At 47.3% G+C, this 24,110-nt stretch overlaps 1 protein-coding gene across 3 annotated transcripts; it reads left to right on the top strand.

Moving 5' to 3' along the window:
- Positions 1-3,906: 3,906 nt before the first annotated feature.
- sema6dl (sema domain, transmembrane domain (TM), and cytoplasmic domain, (semaphorin) 6D, like) lies at positions 3,907-23,755 on the top strand. 3 transcript variants are annotated; one of them, XM_041966043.1, is made up of 20 exons: positions 3,907-4,021; positions 10,273-10,447; positions 10,992-11,103; positions 12,145-12,205; positions 12,411-12,473; positions 12,601-12,702; positions 12,828-12,918; positions 13,137-13,256; positions 13,589-13,677; positions 14,433-14,650; positions 14,759-14,890; positions 15,424-15,579; positions 15,948-16,121; positions 16,485-16,625; positions 16,847-16,924; positions 17,035-17,093; positions 17,672-17,728; positions 18,267-18,449; positions 19,470-19,711; positions 19,809-23,755. In XM_041966043.1, the coding sequence occupies exons 2-20, from the start codon at positions 10,321-10,323 to the stop codon at positions 20,937-20,939; spliced, it is 3,336 nt and encodes a 1,111-aa protein (XP_041821977.1). In that variant the 5' UTR covers positions 3,907-4,021; positions 10,273-10,320; the 3' UTR covers positions 20,940-23,755. The 3 variants fall into 3 exon arrangements, with proteins under 3 accessions (XP_041821977.1, XP_041822143.1, XP_041822062.1); XM_041966128.1 differs by lacking the exon at positions 3,907-4,021 and adding an exon at positions 4,844-4,955; XM_041966209.1 differs by lacking the exon at positions 18,267-18,449.
- Positions 23,756-24,110: the final 355 nt, after the last annotated feature.

Genomic DNA, 24,110 nt, shown 5'->3' with positions numbered 1-24,110 from the left:
GTACAGCTTGTCGCCTTCCTCTGACCTCTGGTTGAGATGAATTTTCTATAAAAGCAGCTGATGAGGCAAATTGGATGGCACAATCATCACATCAACAATCTGTGACATGCAGCTCACCTGAAGTGGGGTAATAATGTAAGTTTGACATTTGGATCCAAGCAGTTATAAACTATTCTTTACTTAATTCCTAATTCTGCTGACTCTTTGTGTAAGCAAATAATAATAATAATAATAATAATAATAGGCCGGCGATGCTAGCGATGTGCTGTCAGCGTCTGTGGCGCAGGACTGACTGGAGCATGGGCATCTGTGCCTTTACAATATTGAACACATTATCCATTGTGTTGCTAAGCTAGCTTCCATGGGGAAAGTGCAGGCTAGTTACCCTAGCTTTCAAACATTAGCACTGATTCCCACTGGATGCTACTTTTTGTTCATGTCGTGCAGACACAGAATCTCATATTGCTGTGATGGCGTTGCTCCTGCAGCATCATGATTATGTTGCTCCAGGACCATCATTGCAACTGACCAATCACGCTGTTTTGATGTCAAACCTTTGCAACTTCGGGGAAAAGACCAAAAAAAATATGCCCAAGGAAGAAGCTGGGAGAGGGTCTATTTTAACCCAAATCATGATCGTTTCCTAAATAAACTAGTTTTGATGCCAAAAAACTGAAAACTGAAAATAAAGGGAAAAATGCCAGCAATTAGTTCCACAGAGGACACAAACCCCAGTCACCTGGGTGAAATCCAGCGCTTGGCCCATTCACCCACCATGACCTGCTCCCTATGCAGCCTTTTTTTGGTCAGTAGCAATGATGGTCCTGCAGCAACTTCAATCATGATGCTGTAGGAACAACACCGACACGGCGATATCAGATAAACCTTATATCAACACATGCTGAGTTACACGCAGTGCTTTGTTAGTCCTACATTATAATTACACAAAGGAGGGGGTTTGGATGGTGTTCTTTCATGGGTCCAATTGTAGCGATGGCAAACCTGTAATCACCTGCAATTTAAATCACAAAGTAGCTAACATACGGAACCGCTTGCTATCGCCAAGGAAAAATAAACACTTTTTCTTTTTGGTAATTAGTACATCAGTCAAAACCAACACAAATGATAAAGCCTATAAACCGAGTCCTTGGTACAAATTGATTTAACTCTGGCTTTAAATTGAAAAAACAGAAGTGAGGTATCACTTGCAGAGAAAGCGTTTCATGTGTAGTGTATTCGGTTATGTCTTAACATGCCATTTGGTGTTTACTCTAATCCAAAAGGCTGAGCACCAGAGTGGGTGAACAGATTTTTGACATGGGTGGCCCTGGTGGATACGGCTGAGTTGGGGATTTAGAGAAAAAAGGTCTGAGTGAAGGCCTGGATTGGAGGAGCTTCTCGACAGGACTGCACAGTCAGGTGACAAATGGTGCCCCAGGCCAGACAAGTGCCAGAAATGGCCTCTTAATCAATCAGAGGTCACCATGGAGGGTTCAGTCCAGACTGCCCCCACCCTGAGAGGCAGCCATCTGATAGAACACTCAATGCCAAGCCACAGAGCACACAACCATTTCTGCTAGTTAGCATAACACTGCTGCTGTTAGTGTCGTCTCATCAGTCTTGAGAACGGGACCACTTGCGGCAGGGTCTTTGTATTTATGTTGCTCATGTCTGCAGTAAGTCCAGTGACACATGTTTAAATTCAGCTTTTTCACGCTGCATCCGCTGTCATTCTGCATGTATCTCCTGACCTTGCTCTGTTGGGTTTTTATATTCTCAAATGGTGACGTCGCAATAAAACAAACTCTCCATCTCTGGCCTCAGCCCCAACCTTAAGCCTGCAGCCCCCATCCTCGACACATGGCCATCTGTACTGGCATTTCAGGCAGTAAATAAGGGAGTGGAGGGTGTTGCACTCTCTGGTAGGCCCAACCTAAGGCCAAGCCCTCACATTCTCCTCCGCACCCCGAGGCCCACCCTCACACACCCCCTGGGGTTGACCTACACACTGCAGGGTCCCCCAGGGGGAATATCAGGCTTTAGCACAGGCCTTCTGTCCTCTGTCAACCCCCCATCCTCCACACACATCACTCTGCACTCCCACCATCCACCTCTCCATCTCCCAACATCAATACATGCTTTCTATCAATGCAAACATGCTCTCAGTCTCAAAGACCTTTGTCATTCACCCATCTGCTCCACCTCTATCACTGCTATGTCCATAAACACGTCTCCATTTAATCACCCATCGTCCCACCGCTTAAATATGCAATTTGTTTAAGAAAAAGACGAAGACACTGAGTTATCCTTTTGCTATTCTTGATTTGGTGACGATTCATGTTAGTGGCAAAAAAAATTACACTGCAAGCAGATTGAGAGTGGTCACAGCTGACAGCAGTGCAGCACAACCCATTAAAACCTACTGAAATGGTGTCACGTTGCCATTACACCCATGGTAAAACTGTCAATTCACTGGAAAAAGGGGACCAATCAATACACCCACCGATCACCGGCCGCCCACAGATCCATACGTGTATTCACCCATCCTGACACTCACTACCTCGACACATTGATCCATCCGTCTTCCCCCCTCTCCCACCATAATAGATGCTCGTGCTGATTCAGTCCCCGCAGGATACAGAGACGTCACACAGAAGTAACCCGGGACTGATGGAAACACTGAGCGGCAAGATTTAGGGATGACAGGCCAGAAGGAAAGCAATGAAAGTCACATAAATGACAGACTAAACTTTATCAGCTGAGATCGGAGAAAAGTGAGGAACTATAGGGGGCCCGAGGAAGAGGAAAGCTTCTGTCAAAGGAAGAGACTGGATATCGAGAGTTAGAGAAAAAAAAAAAGAGGAAAAGGGTGGGACAAGTGAGGGACAGGCGGGGACAAAGACATGCAAGAAGTGCCAAACCGGGATCAGGCAGATCAGCAGTGCAAACTAGTGTTTCCTGTGCAAGTATTGAGATGCAGATCCTACTTTCTCAGCTCATAATGGGGGCTGTCAGGAGTGTGTGTGTGTGTTTGTGTGTGTGTGGGTGGGTGAGGACGTCCATGTGGGGGAGATTCTCACACATCTGCTAACCTGCCTCTCTAATGGGGTGCAAATGGGCCCCCATTGTCGGGCCCCGCGGACCTGGCTGGAACGATCCGACACGTTCGGTGACGACTCTGGCTTCGTACGACGTCCTCATGCTGACACGCACACGCAGAATGCCTGATGCCTATGTATAGATCTGGCCCAAGCACAACAAGACAGGCTTCCAAAAGAGATTTATTGTGTTTATTACACACAATAATGTTTGTAGCATTGTTTTTCCTAAAAAGAAAATATATGTGTGGTATGTGTTTCCAGATTTAAAACGATATTACAGCACAGTTTGCTCTATATGTGCAGAAATGTATGGGTTCGTGGAGTTATTTGACATGAATGTAAGACTTTTTCTCCACACTTTTATATTGCTGCCATTAATAACTCCTCCACTTTTAATGGAAACATCTGAAGTAGGAGGTGTGTGCTTAGACCGTCTGAGTGCACACATTTCTAAAGCTGTGTGGTGCTAAGCAGCCACAACTCGGCTGAAATGATTTTAACTAGGCGCTCTTGCTGACTTGGAGTTGGGGGATGGGGTTTAACAGAGAGGAGGGGGGGGCAATACGGGGTCACACAGGAGGAGAACCGGGAGGAAGGGGGGTCGCTTTTTTTCCCTTTCTCTCTGGGCTAAGAAAAAAAAAGGGAGGAAGCCAGAGCAAGGCAGAGAAGCCCGAACCAACTGAGGAGAGAGGGACGGTGGGGGGAGGGACCGGAGCGAGAGCGCTGCTTATTGGTAGGCTGCGGCTCTCTCTCTCTGGATGGATTGACTTAGCACGGGTCGAATTACACCATTTGCCGTGCATTAGTTTGTTTTTCTCCCAGCCAGGAGAAGTTGATTCACTGCGACGCGCTCAATATATTTATATATTTCTGAGGATTACAGCCGCACAAAAAGGATACAAAAAACCAATTCAGATGAGGTGAGTTCATCGCCGCTGCGTGGATATACTTTGTTGCGCCGCATTACGCAGTGAAAGTCAAGGGGAAAACTAGAGAGCAGAAGTCTTTGCTGGGATGCAAAATATTCCTCCTGACCACGTCGCTATGCTGCTCTGCAAAAAACTGATGCTTGCATGGCAGAGAGGGTTCTGATTTTTACGAATCCATTACACGATCCATTCATTGCTTTCACCGCTGGCAGCGTTTGCGTGGCCGTCCCGCTCCGACGCGTCTTTCCAGCGCTCATAAAGCCGAATCGAAGCTGTTTACTCACCTCTGTCTTTGCGAGGCACTTTACCCTGTCAGAGATCTAAGTTCTGCAGTCGCACCATTAAAACCGAGAACCGAACCGGCGAGTTTAAAGTTAACTAAGCGTTGTTTGTTAGGATAAACCAGCGCAGAGAGGAGTTTTTTTCTGCGGATCTGGCTGTTGTTTTATTCTGCTGGACATGCGCTATGTCACGCTGCCCGTCAGTCCACACGCCCTCGATTATGTCAAATCAGCATTAAATCAATAATTAGCGCAGGAGGTCGGAGCGCGGTGGAAGTTAGGAAGGACGGCGCGTCGTTAACGTTTATGTCTTTTCCCTCTGGTTTCCAAAGTTAATAGTAGTGGAAGGGGCTGGTGCACGGCCGTATGAGGGAGGGGGGCTGTGTGGTCGTGGCAGAGCTTTGAAGATCAGTCGTCAGATCGCAGGGGCCCGGGGACGGAGACAGAGCAGGCTGAGTCCGAGTGCTCACATGCGAGCGGAGCCGAAATCTGTGCGCAACTGGATAAAAGAGAGGAGTGGGGTCCGGATGGAGCTGAAAGGAACAGGAATATCACACGCTGGGTGTTTTCTCTTATGTGGATTACCCGAGGAATATGATATTCAGTCGGATTGCCCCGTTCATGAGTGAATTCGGATACTCCAGGTAGGTGTCCACCATGATTTTAATTATTGGTAAAGTGGATTTTTTCCTATTTTTACGACACACTCCGTGTTGTATTATTAAGGGTTTAATAAAGGACACATCACTACTTGCTTTTATTCGATCCGGAGAGCTACTTTGTGAACAGAATCGGGGTAATCAAGTTGACTTTTAAAGTATACCCGTTTTTAAAACTACATCTCTGCTTTGAAAATCCATATATTTTATTCTGAAATCTGCACACAGATGATGACTGACCGACAGTAAAATCAGAGCCACGCCAGCTACTGTTGGTCGTCACAGACCTTTCATGCACAGAAATGTCGCTAATTTGCCACAATTTCAGCCACTAAGGCTCAATATTTGTGTTGTGCGGAGTTGGTTTGAATGGCGTAAAGGATGGATTTAAGTGCTCTCTGATATTTCGACTTCGCAGAAATCAACTTGGAATAAAGGCACATGATTGCGCGGAGCATGCTGGCAAACAGTATTTAACAATAACAGACGAGCAGGACGCTCAGTGCGTAAAGCTTGTTGGCTGCTCGCTCTCCGATGCCTTTAATCGATTTAATGGATCCCCAGTTTCATTACGGTATTCTTCTGTTGGATAATAAATTGGAGAAGCGCTCGTAACCTTTTTGGAGGCAGAGCAGCGCGAGAGCCCAGCCCCGTGCATGCACTGGACGCTCTGGAGGCAATAAACGCAGCCCCGTCGCTGTTGTCACTCCACCGCTGTCCCCCGCGTCTTTGTTGTCTTTTGTATGAGTCCTACATGTGGGCAAAAGGGGGTCTGAAAAGATTCACCACGGATAAAACTTGAATGCCTTTACGCCCCCAGTCCGCACAATGCGAGCATCAGAGCCAGGGCTGCTGCGTGGACTGTGTGCGCAAAACGGGGAGCGCAACATCCCCCACGCAAAAACTTAAAAAATGACCCAGCGAATGGAGGAAGAGGAGCAGAAGAATAATGAAGAAACAGAGATAATCAAAATGGTTGTTTTATCTCGTAAGGGGGCGAGCAGGTTAGGGTAGTTTTAAGAATTGTTCCGCTCTGCCTCATTATTTCAGAAAATATGGCCAAATGAAGTAAATTAGCAAAATTAGATGATTTAAGAGTTTATTCTAAAGTTGTCACTATTGACTAACCTTGTGTGCTCAATTAATCTCTAAAAAGGACAAACATGCACACTCATTAATTTTAGTTTGTCTGTGGTCACACATTTATTGCTGCTCCTCTCAAACCTTTACAGAAATAAAGATGTGAACATCTCCCCGAGCATCTGTAGCATCTGAGCTCTGTCACAGAGATAAGAGAGCCTCAGCTTAGTCACCAAAACCTCAAAAACTTGATACTGACAGGAGCACCGCGCTCCGGCCGGGTTAAACCTCAGAGCCGGCCGTGGGTTCCTTTGACAGCACAGCTGGCTGATGTGCCTCACTTCGCCTCACTGGCCGCGGGGTCAGAACTCAGCGACCAGAACAATCACCGTTAACCTCCTCTACAGCCGGCCGTAACCCCGGAACAGCCGCCATTAAACCACACGGCCTTACGGTTGCCCTGAACTGCTGCTCGGAAATCAGATTGTTCGGCGCTAAATTGGCTGAGTGGTAAAAGTTTGACCCTGTGCGCAGCATTTGGAGTCAGTATGTTTATACAGGTTTGCTTTGTTCCCCCAGAACCCCCTTTTAGGAGCCCCCAGAACAGCTCTCCTGAACGCAGGTCCACTGACCGGGGGTGGGGCTCTATTGTGTTGACTTGCCCAAAGCCCCTTTTGTTTCCCGGTCACACCTGCAGCTCAGTCCCTTTGTGCTCCGCTATAGTAGAACTACTGCTGAGAGCAGCCTTTCTCCTGTTTCACTCCTCCTCTCGCAAGGTGGAGAAGAAAGGGAGGGAAGCTGGGTTTAGGGTGGCACAGCCCACTCCGTCTGCCAAATCTCCGAAGCAACAAGTCCAACCAAGCCCCTCAGAAGTGATCCTTAGGTAAATAGCACGCGATCGGGGGTGGAGGTTATTACTGAAGTGGGAAAAGGAGTAGTAATCATTTCTGGGCCTGTGTGGCTGCTCTAATCATCTGGCTGACTCGCTTTCCTGTGTGGCTGCATCTTGATTACTTTCTCAGAGCCGCAGCTGAGAGCTGAGACAGCCGCGTTATAGGATGCGTCCAGTTTTGGACAAACAGTCACGCATGCTTACACATGCATTTAGACACACACACACAGACCAAGTGTGTGGAGTGAAATGGCTGAAACTGAACTCCTGGGCTATCTGATTTCCTGTGCTGTTTGGTTTACATCTCAGCGTGGTGCACGATGACGAGTCGGGCAGCCTCGAGCAGCAGCAGCAGCAGCAGCAGCCATTGTTCTGCTGGGATTACATCCACCCATCACATCCACACACAACTTTGGAAATCTCACGCACTGCTGTTGTTTGCCATCCTTTTATTAGCCCCAGTTCCATCCAATAGGACGTCCCTGCAGAAACACATCCATCCAGAGGTGCAGCGAGGAGGTTATGGCTAACATATGCCGCCGAAAGCCCGGCCAAAAGGAGAATATGTGTTAATCTGTCATTTTAAGCCCGGAACACTAAATCTTCAGCCGTAACTACCAGAGCTGCTCCACAGACCCCCACACCCACCATCAGCAGAAACAACCATCCAGCAGACCCCCTCCCCCTCTCCCCTCCTCATGTTTAACACCATGGGCCAGAGCCAACAACATCAGCAGGGAAAGAGTGTGGTTGTAGGACATTGAAAAGCCTGTAATAACAGAGGTAGAGTGAGGCCAGGCTGAATGGCACTGAGTTGCGTGACAAGCCCAGCGTCTCTAGGCTTGTCGAGGCCTATATGTGCATGCACGCACATACACACACCCACACACACATTCACACACACACACTGGAGGGCAGCAACCAGAGAACGCAAAGGAATAGTCAATAGAAAACATGCTGGGCTCACTAGAGATTGAGAAGTAATTTTAGATCGCTGACCTCTGGATGTCTTCTGTTTCTGTTTTACATTAAAGTTTCCGAGGAAAGCCTTCACCTCCACAGCACGGCTATTACCATGCAAGGAATCATGGGAGATCGGAGCAGAGCTTCTGCCTCTGGTTGGGCTGTTTTTCTCCCTGAATTGTTAAGTGAGGCAGAATGGCAGGAGAAAAGTATGTCTGCGCTCATGAAGAGGCGATATAGAGCAGGACTCTAAATTCTGACAAGCAAGGAAATGATTTACCTGTGAACACGGCCAAGTTGGGGCTAGAAGCGCCGCCTGCAGCCGGTATGATAGCGCTATAGAATTGAAATGTGGAGCTTGGTTTATTTACCTTTCATAGCTCCTCTTTTTTCTCTATTGTTGTGCGTTTGGTATCTATTCCTGTCCCAGGCTTCTCCCGGAAACTCAGCAATTTATTGCCTGGGTTTTAATACAGCACCTCTCTGGGTGCGAGAACATCTGAACCGAGTTGTAAAAAAAAAAAAAAAAAAACAGCAGCGATGCTTTTAAGGAACACCGCGGCCTCTCTCCGCTGAGCAGTACCATCACTTCTCGTTAGATTAAGTTGCTGACAGTTGTTCTTTTGTATAGATCTGGAAGCCTGCGTGCATAGATCTGTGGATCGTTTGTGTCCAGAGATTCATTTGTATCTAGATTAGAGTGCAGCGACTGCTGCAGCATCATCGATGTTTGTTGTTGTAGGAAGAGAAAGCGACCTTCTGGCCCTCAGACAATCTTTCTGTTTTGTCTAAACACGAAACCCGCAATTTAACGATTAAGTGGACTAATTGAGATGAAGCGTTGCCTTATCCGGGCATTGCTCAGTCATAATGACACTGCTCTTTCAAAGGCCTCAGTATCCCACAGAGCGCTGAACAGCCACGATTACACACTGTCGATGACTAAAACACACTGGCATTCCTTCTCCACCACTTCCATTATTCTTAGTGACACATCATCATACAGAAACTGTTCTGACCAAAATTAGATTATTAGTGCCTGGAAAACACGCCATGTGCCTCATATCAACATGTGCAAAGCAGTGCAACCAATTTGTATGTTTTTGACCAAAAGGCTGACTCGCCTAATCTTCTACTTGACAAGCAGGTGTATTAAAGCTAATTTAATGTTTTGAACTAATAGATTCGAAAAGCCCAGGGTGACCAGATGTTGAGTTATAACTTTTCACATGGGCTACAGTGATACGGTAAAGTCCATAGATTGCCTTTGCTGGCTGCTGATCTGCCATGCTTCCTGTGCGGATCAATCAGAGCACTAATGGCCTGGCAGGCGGGGCTCGCAGACAGCGCTGGAGCAGGTGTGCTTTGGGGCTAATTGAAAAATGAGTCAATACTGTGCGCGCGTGTGTGTGTGTGCACATGCATCAGTCTTTGCATTTCCCCGTTTGAAAGAGCGATTATGTATGTGCAACCGTGTGTGTGTGTGTGTGAGAGAGAGAATCCCAGTGTGCTCCCAGCTAATCCATCCCTCTGCCTGTGTGACGTCTCCCGGTAAATTGTTTATATCCGTTCAGGCTTTGCCTGCATGAATAATTTGTTTGCCTTATAAATATTTGAATGTACACCGATCATTAATATGCACAGACACAGTCTGTCTCTAAAGCACTCCTCCACGCACTAACATACACACTAAACCCCTGCCACTCCCACGATAAATTATTACCAATGTAGTTGCTGGTGTATCATGTCTACAATCAGATGCTGCACAAACTACTGTACACACAATAACTACTATGTGAAAACAGCTGTCCTCCAAACACAAAGATGAGTGAATCACTGCACTGCAATAAAGCACAGCAGCTCTGAGGATGGCGTGCAGGAACAACAGCCAACAAAGCGCTAATAGAAGTCAGCTAAGGTCGGAGCAGAGGCCGCAGTACTGATGGCGATGAAGTTGCAATGTGCTGATTAGTGTTGAGCCGGGCCCAGGACAAACCAATCAGAGCACAGATGTACAGAGACAGCGGGCCCGCCACGTTTCTAACAGAGCGGACTTCCGCTGCATCCAACACACGCCGAGGCACCCCACCAGTCAGTTGGCTGACCTTCGCTTAGACAGCAGATGTAGGGAGAGGTAGAGGGGAAACGCCAAGCACTGCCGCTGAGAGCTCAGTCATCGATAAGCCAGAGAGGGCATTATGTGTATGCTTGTATTTTACGAACATTGCGGGTGTCGGTTTGAAAAACGGTTTGAGTTCAGCGAAGCTTTGGGATTTAGCTCATAAAACAACAGTTTGCATTGGGCTTAGCGTGAAACGTGTTACACGTCAAGCAGCAAAAGCATGCTTTTTTTGTGTGTGTTCCCAGGTAACATCTCCACTAGTGTGAAACAGGAAGTGTCGTCTGTGAGCAGCCATGGGCCAGAGAGCTGCGCTTCTGCTCAGTGAGCTGCTGCTGCTGCTGCTGCTGACAGCCTCACGCACTCTCCTCGCAGTCAGCTTCCCCGAGGACACCGTACCCCTCGACGTGGTCGACGCGCACTGTGAGTACACACGCACGCCCGGCAGAGGCGGCGGGCAGAGATCACAATTGCTGCAACGCCACTGATGAAAAAAAAAATCAACAACTATCTTCAATATGCACTTTTTACCAACACATGGAATGAGGCCCAACACTGGCAGCCTCCTTTTTTTTAGCTGTGTCAGCAGCTCAGACGCTAGCATGCCATATCCATAGTAATAAAATCAATCTGCTGTATGGTCAGTTGTAGCATTAAGTGGATTTCATTTTCATCTCTGTGATGTACTGGAAGAACAGAGATGTGCTGACATAGGCAGCCATTATCTAAGGCAGAAACACAACACAATGACACACACAGATGTAATTGTACAGAATATGCAGGAGGTATTTCGGCTGCACCGTTATTGTGATTGCAGGAGGATTTGTAGAAAGCACTCACACGCATGCAGCATATTTATTTCTAATCAAGTCGAGTTAAACGTGGCCAAGAGGCGAGCGCGGTTCGTCCGCGCTCCTGCCGCGACTTTCCCATTAAAGGCTTGTGCGCATGTGTCGTGTCCTTGCAGTTTCACGGAGGTACCCCGTGTTCAGAGGCAGGCCCTCTGGCAACGAGTCACAGCACCGCCTTGACTTCCAGCTGATGACCAAGATACAGGACACTCTGTTCATCGCTGGCAGGTAAACTCTCCATTTCTCTCTTTCTCTTTCACACACCCTCCACACCAATACACTCAGTCACTCCTTGGCAGGTAAACAGTGGCGTAAGGGGGGGAAAAAAGCTCTTAGTGTTATTGGATCTGTGGCTTCTAGGCCTGCATCTGATGTATATGGCCTGTATTGATCCAGGAAAGGCGTCTATCATGCCGGTCTGACGCTCTGTCAGGGATTTCTTGGCATCTTTACATGTCTTTTTGGTATTTATGGGCACTGGGATTAATCTGACCGCCAGCACTAATATTGTAGCATGAAATCACTTTGACATCTACAGTATAAAACTCCCACCTCTGGAGCCTCTGTAATCACCACCACATGTATCACTGTTGGCAGATGGATCCTCCTGTTGTCAGTTTGGGGTATTCGCATGTTTTTACTGAAAGGGGAGCAAAATGTTGCTCTCTGAGGGCTGATGAAATTTGATCCTCAGCGGTTTTATTACATTTTTTAAAAAAATAATCAGCGTATAATCAAAACAATAAGTGGCTGTCATGTAAAATGGTATAGCAGAGAGGATATTAAGTTTTCATGTAACAGCCAGTTGCATAAAACCACAGTTCACTATGCATTTACTCCCCGTTCGTTGTTCACATATCACGTTCACAGCATGAAATGAACTATATTTAAGTCTCATCATTCTCAGTTTTTACACGTTTCGACAGAAAAGTACTCGGCTTTTAAAGAGGAAAAGATTGGTTTTAACCCAGTTCTCTCAAACTTTATTTCACCGTGAACCAAAAAGTGATGTTTCCCGCTGCAAGAGGAGGCTGAAACCGTACTTCACAGTAAATGAACTGTCTCTTGAAGAATGTAAAAAATGAGAAATGGCTAAACCACGCAGCGGATGTGTTGGAAATGGCATTTTTTAATTTTGGGCCTGAATTAATTTTTAATAAAAATGTACCCTTAAAGCCCCAGATTTTGAAACTGATGAGCCCTGTATATTAATATACATATAAGTGTGTCCATGGCTGAGCTGTGTGTTTTGTTGTTGTCTGTCCACAGAGATCAGGTGTACCTTGTCAGTCTGAGAGAATCCTACAGGAATGAGATCATTCCTTACCGGGTAAGAGTCTCGCCACAAGCTGCTCTCTCAATCCACAAACGCTAAAAGGGCTCCATAGAAAATACAGAGCCATTCATCACAAACTGGACAGGTTGTAAAATGAGAGAGTGGAAAAAGGGAGGACTGTGTGTGTGTGTGAGAGAGAGTCAGTGTGTGCATCTAGCGTGCCGTGCATGTGTCTAATGCGCCATGTTGGATTTTACAGAAGCTTACATGGCGATCGGGCCAAGCCGACAGGGAGATGTGCGCCGTCAAGGGAAAACACAGAGTGTGTATTAAAAACCTTCCACCTTGCACCTTTTGTCCTCCATCGCCCGCACAGAAACTTTAATTTGCGAGCAGAGAAGCTTTGCCGCCTCTTAAGACGCCGTTCCATGTTGTGTGTCTCTTTTCAGGACGAGTGCCACAACTTCATCAAAGTGCTGGTGCCCAGAAACGACGACCTGGTGTTCATCTGTGGCACCAACGGCTTCAACCCCATGTGCAGATACTACAGGGTCAGTATCGTGTTAATGCCCTTAATGCAATTTTCTCTCTGCACTCGTTTCTACATGCATCCGTTTTCACGGCGTCGCTCGACAAAACTCCTCTAACGTGTGGGTGTTTGTTGTGCTCTCCTCAGCTGGATAACCTAGAGTTTGACGGCGAGGAGATCAACGGACTGGCACGGTGCCCGTTCGACTCCAAGCAAACCAACGTTGCCCTTTTTGCCGGTGAGGGTCAAACTCACACACCCGCCCACGCGCATACTTAGCGTTGCTGACGAAGACGAAGAACTAATGTGTTCCTACTTATGCTCTCATTATCACCTCTGTGTCTCTGCCACGATAAAAATGTGCCTGCAGCGATAGCGAGTCAGCCAATTAAGCCTCATGAACGAAGAGAAACAACAAAGCACTGAAGAGCGGTGTATCCTCGTTTTGTTTTCTAGAAGGGAAGCTGTATTCTGCCACCGTAGCGGACTTCCAGGCCAGTGATTCTGTCATCTATCGCAGCATGGGTGATGGATCGGCCTTGAGGACCATCAAATATGACTCCAAATGGCTGAAAGGTACACAAATGCCTCTTCATCACACTCAATATTTATTCCGCTCCCCCCTTGCCTTCCGGGAGATACACATGTCTACGTGGCAGCTAGCTAAATGCCCACGGTGCCTTTTGCATGGTGTTAGTATGTACGTGGCTGTCGGAGCTGTTTTTGGAGTGATGGAGATCTCTCCTGCCTTGCCAAGCTCATGGGGATATGTCCTGTTCTCTCCCAGGCAATCTAGGTCACCCCCAGTCATATACAGCCTTGTACAAATCCCTGAAATATTCAACATGCACAGTGGTGGTGACGGTGCAGAAATACACTTCAGCTCTCTGCCTCTGTCTCCCCCTCAGAACCTCATTTCCTGCATGCAGCAGAGTACGGGAATTATGTGTACTTTTTCTACCGAGAGATCGCAGTGGAGCACAGCAATCTGGGCAAGGTAAGACAGTGCACCTGCCATTTATAATGCATTGCATATTCCGCACGGCTACAGTATGCAGGCCTTTATCCAAAAAAGGGCTTACACCTCCCTCCGTGCATGCGTCTCCGCCACAAATGGCCCAAGTGATAATGGAGCCCGTTCAGGCGATGACAGTACATCGCATTAGAATACACGAGAAATTTCAACAGCCAGTGTTTGCTGGGAATGTTCGACTAATGTAAAACCATTACACAGTGAGAGGATTTGTCTCTTCCGCCACGTCTGCCTCTCCCCGTGACACACACACACACGCGCAGAGGGCATTAGGATGGTCGAGGCCAAACTCCAGCTTTGACCACGGCTCATCCTGAGCTGGTCTGGCCGAGCCGCGGGAAGCCAGCATCCTCCATCAGCCGCCAGCCAATAAATATTTCAACCCTACTAATGCTTGGGTGACACCTGGCCTCTGATGGAGGTTTGCACTGGTGAATTATTAAAATCGTCAAAGCCAACTGCTTCACACACTTCATTTATACGCTAAGCCTTTGTAATATGTGCAATCAAACACACGTTCACACGGTGCTGCGTTGGATGCTTTTTTTATGTATATATACGCTCCAGTCAGGGTGAACTCTCCACACACGACGGCGTGTGTTTGTTAAGTCGTCTGTGGCGAGTTGCTACAGGATGGAGTGATGCATTCATTATTCAGCACAAAGTGTTTTTAGTGGCGTTCGCTCAGCCGCCCTCCTCTTCCGCCCTGCTCCCCGCAGGTCGTGTATTCTCGCGTGGCCCGGATCTGTAAGAACGACGTCGGCGGGTCACAGCGGGTGCTGGAGAAGCACTGGACGTCTTTCGTGAAGGCCAGGCTGAATTGCTCCGTGCCGGGGGAGTCTTTCTTCTACTTCGACGTGCTCCAGTCCATCACCGACATCATCAACATCAACGGGGTTCCCTCGGTGGTGGGCGTGTTCACCACACAGATGAACAGGTTAGCCATGGCTGCGGTTAGTCGCTGGATTAGCTGATGCCCAGGACAGAAGTAAGACATGTAGAAGTCAAACACAGACGTTGCACTGACGTCTTTATCTCTCCACAGTATTCCAGGCTCAGCGGTGTGTGCCTTCTCCATGGCCGACATAGAGAAAGTATTCTGGGGCCGGTTCAAAGAGCAGAAGACTCCTGACTCCGTGTGGACTCCGTTTCCAGAGGAGAAGCTGCCCAAACCTCGGTAAGGATTTTAAACATGGCTTTTCATCGAGCAGCTGGTGCGTGACTCAGCAGCTGTTTACCACCTGTCATTTTTTCTCCCGTTTCTTAACCCTTCTTTGTCCAGGTTAAACCCGGTGCAATCAAATCTTTTTCACTAGTACGGGACCAAGTTATTAGCTTTGACCCAGCACACACATTCACCATCTGCTGATGATTAAATAATTAATTTGGCATAATTAGACGCGTTGCATATTTAACCTGTTTACAGTCAGCACGTATATTTGTAGCCCAGCCCTGTGTCCAAAACACAAAGTCCAGAAAGCACCTCATTACCCCAGTGAATCATTGATGGAGGATAACCATGCATATGTATATTTTATGTTTCCAGCTGAGGCCTTTTTGTGATCCTAATAAGCACCTGCTCCTCACCCCCCACCCTCTCGTTGCACTTTTCATCCATTTCAATACACGCTATTATTGCTCCCTGGTGTGTGATCGTATGGGCCGATCTTTGACCTTTCGCCCTCTGTGCATGTGCACTCTCCGTTCCAGACCCGGGTGCTGCGCAGGTCATGGTCCAGCTGCGTCCTTGAAGAGCTCCATCGAGTTCCCGGACGATACCCTGCAGTTCATCAAGTCCCACCCCCTCATGGACACAGCTGTGCCTTCTATCGGGGATGAGCCTTGGTTCACCAAGACTCGCGTCAGGTAAATGCAGGCGCACGTTATGGATGGGTACACGTCGGTGCAGCTTTAATTTTTTTTTACAGCAAACTCGTTTCTATGTCTAACCAAATATGCTAAACTTCTCTCATTTCATGAGTGTTGCAGCCTTATGACAAGTAGCTCTCCAAGAACGATGCTAAACAAAATGATTCAGAGGTTCAATACCCAGTTAACAATCTGTCACACGTGGAGCTATAAATATTGACATGTCTCTTGATATAACATGCAATGAAGTACAAGCACCTTCAGTGCGTGAGGAGCTGGAGTGATTTATGTATTCAAAATGCCCTCTCCTGTTTTAATGGGATGACCCCTGCTGTGAGTAACACATGCTTCTCTGCTGTGTGAAGGTACAGACTGACAGCGCTGGCTGTGGACAATGAAGCAGGACCTCACAAGAACTACACAGTGGTGTTCATCGGGGCCGAGTCCGGGGTCATCCTCAAGGTTCTGGCGAAGACCTCCTCTGTTTCCCTGAATGACAGCCTGCTTCTGGAGGAGATCGATGTCTTCAACAAGGCAAAGTAGGGATACGCGCACTTTCACCCTCTCTCTGTCTGCTCCTGTTCTCGTTTCCTCTTCCCCCGTCTGTCCTCTGGCGGAGGAGTCAGCAAGTCTTAAAGTGAAGCTTCCCGGCTGAGACGGCGGGGTCTGTCTGTCTGCTTTCCGTGCATGCACAGTACGTGTGCGATTTCATTTTTCTGTGTGCCTATTTGTGGATGTGAACACGCCCGCCGCCGCGTGACAGAGGTTAAAATCCTGTTAAATTGTGAGAAAAGGCTTTATGCGACTTCTCCACCTAACAAGTGATTAAATCTGCCGAGACTGAAACGGCAGACAGACTTATCTGATAAACCTCTGATCAGGTTTCTCGCTTCCCCTCCCAGGTGCCTGTCTAACCACGAGGACGACAAGCGTGTCCTCTCGCTGCACGTGGACAAAGACGCTCACAGCCTGTATGTTGCCTTTTCAAGCTGCGTCATCCGTATTCCCCTGAGTCGCTGCGAAAGGCATTCTTCCTGCCACAAGTAAGTGATGCCCTGAAGTGCACGCAGGGGGTTAAATGTGCTTTGAGCGGCCGGTCATAGGCCTGTGACTTTATTGTTTTGTTTTTCGGTAAATGTCATAAAGGGAACGATAACAGCCTCACATTATGCCTTGTGGTTAATGTTCAGCCAGTCACAAATTATTATAGTGCACTTCCCAGAATGATTTAACCCAGTGGTCTACATGTGTGCGCGGCAACCAGGTCCTGCATTGCATCGAGGGATCCTTACTGTGGCTGGAAGCCTCATGGAGCCTGTGAGAGGATACAGCCCGGCGTTCTGTGAGTCCAAGCCTCAGCTGCAATATAAAGCGCAAATACTACAGAGGAGAAAATGAGATAACAAGAAATTTGATTAATCTCTCTCCATCTCCTCTTTGCTCTCTCCTCAGGGCTGAATATGAGCAGGACATTGAATTAGGAAACACTGCCCACCTGGGAGACTGTCACGGTACGAATCTCATCAACGTGCCATGCCATCTATCCTGAGACACACACACACACACACATACACACAGATACACATGCACTCATGTACGCAAACGAAACACAAACTCATCTCCACACACACCATGAGCCTGCACACTCACACCAGTAACCACTCCAGTAACTTGCCCCTACATAAGTCTATGTGCAGTATTAACACACACATCTGCATACAGTACATGGCCACCTGTAACTTGTGCCGCCTGTGAGGCAGAAACATGGACATGTACAGTTAAGGGTCATGCTCAGCTGGTGCAAATGGTCGAGGCCTTCCGATAGCTTCAGAAAATGTGCCTTTGACTGATTTTACTTTAAAACTTCCATCCCATCATTTGTACCAACTAAACATGACCCAGGCTGAACCTCAGTATTGATCAGAACCAGAGGGCTTCTAGTGACTCCAGAGAGAGAAGGACACTGCTAGCGAGTGCTTTATATCTTCATTATTAAACCAAATAAACTGCACTCTTGGTGTCTCTTAGGGATTTTAGTTCTATATCTGAATTCCCTTATGCTGATTTCTTGTTCTTTTAATTCTTTTAGCGTTTTTGGGCACTACATCAGCGCCAGATTACAAATCATTTGGCGACCCTACCTCTGGTTAGTTTGATCTTTTACTCAAATGGTTTCTTTCCTTGAGTTCAGCATCTCCAACCCTGTCTTTCCACCACTGCCACCATTCATCTTTTCTCACCAAGCACCTCCTTGAATGCTAACGTCACCTGCTTCATTTTCATCGTCACGGACACCAGATTCACCAGGCGACATCGGTGCTCCGCCTAAGCACAGATTCACTTCCTCCTTTTCACTCATCACTTCCTGTTCCGATCCCTCCTCCCTCCTGCATGCCCACCCACCATCCCCTTAGCATCCCTACTGTTGTGTACCAACTCCTCTTTGAACCTCAGTATCCTCTCTTTTTCCCAAATTGTCTGAACAAAAAAAAAGGAAAAAATGTACTTTCATTGGTGTGGGAATGTGAAAACACACTTTGTTAAAGGTTAACTGTGGTTTATTCATTATTTTGTCAGACACTAACCTTAAAAATTACCCATTGCCTATGCCTACTAACTGGGATGATAACAGTATGCTTTACCCACGTCTGCACAGTTTGTTAACAGTTTGTTTGTCACCACAGACATGGAGTTTTCATCAGCGCCAGTCACTGTCCACCCCAGTGGGCCCATACACCCCCCAGTACTCATACCCACTCAGAGCCCCAGCTCTGGACCTGGTCCAGAGCTCTACGGCTCAGGCTTTGTGCTGCAGGATGACCCAGCCACCTCCCATTCTTTAGACTCTATCCCAGGGGGCCAAGAGGGTAAGGCCCGCAGGGAGGCAGCCAGCATGCTGCATTGAGCCTGATCTGATAGCTGCCAACAGCTCACACTAAGCCACACAAATGAGAATCCACACATAGGCTCACACATGCAAACACACACGTGCACACAGTGGCAGCTATTTAGGGTTTCCATTAGTTTTCAGATAGACATTTTCATCCATAATTTATGTAACTACACATGTTATCATTGTTTTGTTTTGAATTGTAACTTTCTTATGTTCTTTCTTTATTTCTTTCTTTCTTTTGAATGACTTATTCCCAGTTTTCTAATCACTAAACCTCGCACTCACTGTTCTGTTCTCTTATTGTTTCTTTACAAGCTCTAGTTTGGATTTAGTTTCTCTCTCTGCCAGTATAGTTTTTGTTTTTCAACTCTAGCTCTAGTAACAGTTTACCCCTGGCTGGTAGATCATTGACTGGGCCTGCTCTGCCACGCCACCTCTGTGGCTGCACGGTGGATGACTAACTCTTTCAGTGTCTGTGGTTACTAACAAACTTCCGGCCGGGCAGTAGCTGTCTCCACACCCGGAGGGCAAGCACTGCTTCTCTTTCCTTTGAACAACTTTGTGCTGGTCGATCTCTTGTGCAAAAAGATTGATTTGGCTCTCAACCTCTAACCCCTTCGTACCGGTTAAACGCATGACAAAAAGCCTCTAGTGAAACGTGGATCAAGGCAACACGAGTCCTCCCTTCTGAACTAACATAGCACTGCTAGTTGCAGATGGTGAAATGGATGTGGGTACCTAACAGCTTCTGCCAATTTTCACCATAATTCTTCTTCATCTGGGTTTAGATGAATAGGAATGTGTTAGTATTTATGGAACTTGGTTGTGGTTGACTGGCTACCTTGTGTAGGGGGAGGTGTAAAAGCAGAAGCTCATGCATGATTGTGTTCACACATAAACATGCACAATTCTGCTGCTGAATGGGGAGGGATGCTTCACTGAGATCTTTGACTCTTTTCGCCAGGGGGTTAACCAATGCCTCAATGTTTCGTAGGTGTGTGGGATATCCAAGCAGGTGAGACCAACCAGATGGTCCACATGAACATCCTCATCACCTGCGTGTTCGCCGCTTTCCTCATGGGTGCCCTCCTGGCTGGTCTGATTGTTTTCTGCTACCGAGACTCATTCCTCCGTAAGCCAAGGCATGTCCACAAGGATGCCGAGTCTGCACCGTCCTGCTCCGATTCCACCGGGAGCTTTGTGAAGCTCAATGGTCTCTTTGACAGCCCTGTGAAGGTACGGCCATAAAAACAGCTCCAATGCTACATCGAGAGGACTTGTTGAACAAGATGTCGGTGTCTAATCGCACTCGTCTGATTTGTTACATTTTTAGGAGTACCAAACCAACATTGATTCTCCGAAGCTGTACACCAATCTGCTGAGCAATGGCAAAGACCTGAATGCAGCCAACGGGGACACCAAGACCATGATCCTGCGGGAAGGCTGTCAGCCGCCCGAGCTGGCTGCCCTGCCTACGCCTGAGTCCACCCCTGTGCTTCAGCAGAAAGGCCTGCAGCCCATTAAAAACCAGTGGGAGAGAGCTCAAGGGAAGGTCAGCGGGCCTCGTAAGGAGTCCAACTCATCAGTCAAGAGTCCTCAGTTCCTTCCTTCTTCTACTGCCCCTCCTAACTCCAACTCCCACCCGCCTCATCTCACCCTGGGCCATTCCCACATCCCGAGTGCAGTTGTCCTGCCCAATGCCACACATGACCACCCGAACTTTGACAATGGAGATGATACACTGCCGCATTCGTCTGAAAAGAAGCTGAAGAATCCAGATTCTAAGGGAAGTAGGAAAGACCAGAAGAGGTCTGTGGATGCCAGAAATACCCTGAATGACCTTTTAAAACACCTCAATGACTCTGTGGCCAACCCCAAGGCCATACTTCAAGAGGGATCAGGGCCCCGCCCAAGGCAGCAACTCACACTGGAGCCCATGGAGGAACTGACTGAGGTACCCCCCAAGGTGCCCAGCCGTGAGGCTTCCCTGTACTCTCCCTCATCCTCCCTGCCGAGGCACAGCCCCACCAAGAGGGTTGATGTGCCCATGCCCACCACTCCCACCACGCCAACGGGCAGCCTAAGCATGGGGGGCACCCTGGAGAGGCAAAGAGGGGGGTATCAACTCCACCGGAGTGCCTCTCAAAGGCACTCCTTATCCACCTCACCAAATGGGGTAACCATGGGGGTGTCTGTGTCTCGCCAACACAGTATGAACAGAGGGGGCTACATGCCCCCAACACCCCCCTCCAGACTTGACTCCCATGGTGGAGTGTTGGCGGCGGGAATGCACTCAGCCCACCCATCCTCTGTATCCCGACAGGGCAGCTACAGTGGGCACTGCTCACTCCCTCGCACGGGGCTTAAACGGACCCCATCGCTAAAGCCAGATGTGCCCCCTAAACCCAACGGGTTTTCACCACAGACTCCACAGATGCGAGTAGTCAATAAGTACAGTTACTGAAGGAGCAAAGACACTTCTGAGTGAGCTCTTGGCCTTGACTGTAGAGCTTTGAGCCCTGAGGGCTTTTGGGGCAGGGGTGGGCTACGGATGGGGTAGGGCCTATTGTGTGTTTGTGTATCAACTTGAGGTGTTGATGATCTCATTTAAAGGTGTCCCCCTTTAAATGAGATGCACATTCACTCACACTAAAAAGGGAAAATCACACATGTGGCCAAAGATACTCCTTGGGGCTTTTTCGCTCCCTTCGTCTCCATCTCGCTCCCTTGTCACGGTAGCCACAGGATATGAACAGCGGACAGCGGTCAACCTGCTGCTCCTCATTGCATCTGGGCTGGGGTGTCGCCCGTTCCCATATCAGGTACGAGGTTTAGGACACTAGCTGGGGCCGCTGCGGCATCTGTGCATGTGGTACCAGGACGAAAACAGTGAAATACTTGAAGAATGGGTCTCATTTGTCACTGCCCTTGAGCACTGTCTTCCCACTAATGTGAACTGAACAAAGAGACGAGGTAGGCCATGCCTTTGTTAGTAAGATGGCTGGGGGCAGAGGAGAGGAACACTCAAAACTCATAGCGTGCGTGTTGCTTAAGATGCACACAACCGCAAACAGCTGAATCAAGCGGCAAAGGAACAAAGAGTGCAAATGAATGTGTTCGCATGTGTGTGTGTGTGTGTGGGTTGACTGGAAAGCAGGTTTGTGTACAGGCAGTGCACATAACTGGCTTCCATATTTGGTTATCAAGAGCGGTGGCCACATGCCAGAGGATGCACCTTAAGATCTGTCTGAGACCTAAGTCACTGTCTCTCATTTCAACAATATTATATCTTCTCTGCTCTTGTTTGAACCCATGTGAACCGACCCTAAACCGCATTTCTGTGTCACACTGTAGTGTTTCTGGTAATCAGGATGGGCTGAGGTGAAGTTGGTCGTGCTGGGTGTATACTGGGACAGGGAAATTTTACATAGTGCATTTGCTGCTCTTGGTTTTAGACATGGGTGTTTGTCTTTTTTTTTTTCTCTACCAGACTCTAGCCCTTGATATGGGTGTGCGCATCTGCTTGTGTGTGTGTGTGTGTGTGTGCGTGTGTGTGCGTGTGTGTTGCAGACAGAGGCCACCGAGTACAGTTTTCTAGCAACCAAACGCACTGTTAAAACTGATCGTGGCAAACAAAAAAAATGCTTCTCTCCATGACTGAAACCTCCCCTAACCTCCACTGCCCCTTTGTAGGACTTTACTGGTGGTTCAAGAGACTTCTCTCTCTATGTAGCAACGGTATTAAGAAAAAAACATACATTTCTCATCTCATTCTCTAAATGAATTTTGAACGACATGATTTGCCTTTATGATGTTATAATGTGTTATTTAAAGAATTTACCATATGAAACTAAAGCAACACCAATGGTTCAGCCCATGTATATGAATTCAACATTTCAGGGCACTTCTCTTCTGTTAAACTCGTGTGTCCCCTAATAGAAGAACACTAGAATTTTCCTCATACATTAATCATATTAAAGGTATTTTGAACTGACCCTAGAACAATACGTGGATGTAACACCTCTGTCATCTGCCGTGCTGGTTCTGCAGCCCGTGTTCCCTGTGCAGCTTCCCTGCAAGTGGCCGGTGTACAATCAACACAACATTTACCAATGTGTCCAAATGAGTCATGCTGGGAATGACAAGATCCTGTACATACTTAAATATTATAAATAAGGAGTATAAATATTTTTAGGCAAGTGAACCTGAATCTGTGCATTGTGTGCCTTATTCACAAAATGAACTAGTACCGTGTGTAATATTGGCAAAGTCAATTGGTCCTCTGTATGTTATTGTCATATACTATATAAACAATTTTATGTTAGCAATTTGAAAAACAGCAGGATGTGTTGGGAAATCACTACCTAATCCAAACCGAAGCGATCTGAAAAACAAATTGTCTGACAAACATTCCACTTGTGAATGCTAGTTGTGCAAAAGGACAGTGAAAAAAAAACATTAATTTGGGCTATAAATCAGTTTTTCTCCTTTACTGCCGGTGTTGAAAAGAATGGTGTTAATCCGCCACGCAGAGGTGCCATGCAGTGAATGTATTTTCTTGACAGTGGGATGTAGGGTGGTTAGACCTCGTACTGTGGAGCAGTCAGCTCAACGCAGCACATCCTGCCCACAGCCAATGTATTAACACAGTGTTCATGTGAAATCCGTCTGTTGGCACGGGCGGCGGTCACGCAGAATCTGTAATTCCCCGGGATTGCAGTGGCAGGAACTGCTTCTATTGGCCAGTAGGGACGACTGAGGGATCGTTTCTCTTAGCAATGGGTACATCATTTGGGTGACATCTGCGATCCTATCCGAGTGTCAGTTGCCTGTTTAGCCCAAAGCCGCATTTTGTTTACAAGTGATGATTGTATGTAAAGACTTTCTGCCTGTCATCTAAAGCAGTGTTTGGGCTCTCTTTTCTACTCGACACGTGCACACTGACATCACGGACATACACTCAACATAGACTGCTCAACTGCCTTGTACATTGCAATATGAACTGGGTCTTTCTGTTGCAATCTAAATTGAAGCCTTTATATTTCAGTCTGAGCTCGGTGTATGTGCAGATGAACCGGATTTTGTCATGTAATTTTGATTTAAATACTGTGCAACATGGCGATGCAAGGCCAGCTGTATATATGATCTCCAGAGTATTTGAGCGTGTAGATATGTTGTAAAGTTGTACTGTGAATGTGTAAATAATAATGATGGTCTTTGTTTCATGATATTTTTTGTTGATTTTTTTAACACGGCATGTATAGTTGAAATAAAACATTACTGCACAGAAAGAGGAGCCTTTGGGGTTACTTTTTTGTTTCAAGTCACGGTATTTCGCTCAGTCGGGTTCCAAAAGTGGGCTCTTTATGCTATGTCATGTGTTCCTAGTATGAGAGAGCATGGCGAGAGGCTGCAAGCAGTTAAATCAGATGCATGGTGTCTTGCGAATCCAGCCCAAGAGCAACAAGATGTTTTCAGTGATTCCAGCATGACTTGGGCGGGGGCTATTTATCGGTCCAGGCTGAGCTCTGTGAGCTGACTATCAGAGACACTACGAGTCTGCAGAATGATTAAGAGCTTCGGACTATTTTTAGAGCTGGGTTGTTTTGAAGTTTGGGGGCCCGCGTGGAGTCAA

The sequence above is a fragment of the Chelmon rostratus genome, chromosome 1 (genome assembly GCF_017976325.1).
Source record: "Chelmon rostratus isolate fCheRos1 chromosome 1, fCheRos1.pri, whole genome shotgun sequence".
Lineage (NCBI taxonomy): Eukaryota > Metazoa > Chordata > Actinopteri > Chaetodontiformes > Chaetodontidae > Chelmon > Chelmon rostratus.
Note: the sequence above shows the minus strand (reverse complement) of the source record. Positions and strands in the feature narration are given on the sequence as shown.

Bases quoted from the DNA above. Each gene is read 5' to 3' on its own strand.
- sema6dl (XM_041966043.1), top strand. From the start codon at position 10,321: ATGGGCCAGAGAGCTGCGCTTCTGCTCAGTGAGCTGCTGCTGCTGCTG. The intron at 13,678-14,432 runs GTAAGACAGTGC...TGCTCCCCGCAG, and splicing joins AGCACAGCAATCTGGGCAAG to GTCGTGTATTCTCGCGTGGC. The intron at 17,729-18,266 runs GTTAGTTTGATC...TTGTCACCACAG, and splicing joins ATTTGGCGACCCTACCTCTG to ACATGGAGTTTTCATCAGCG.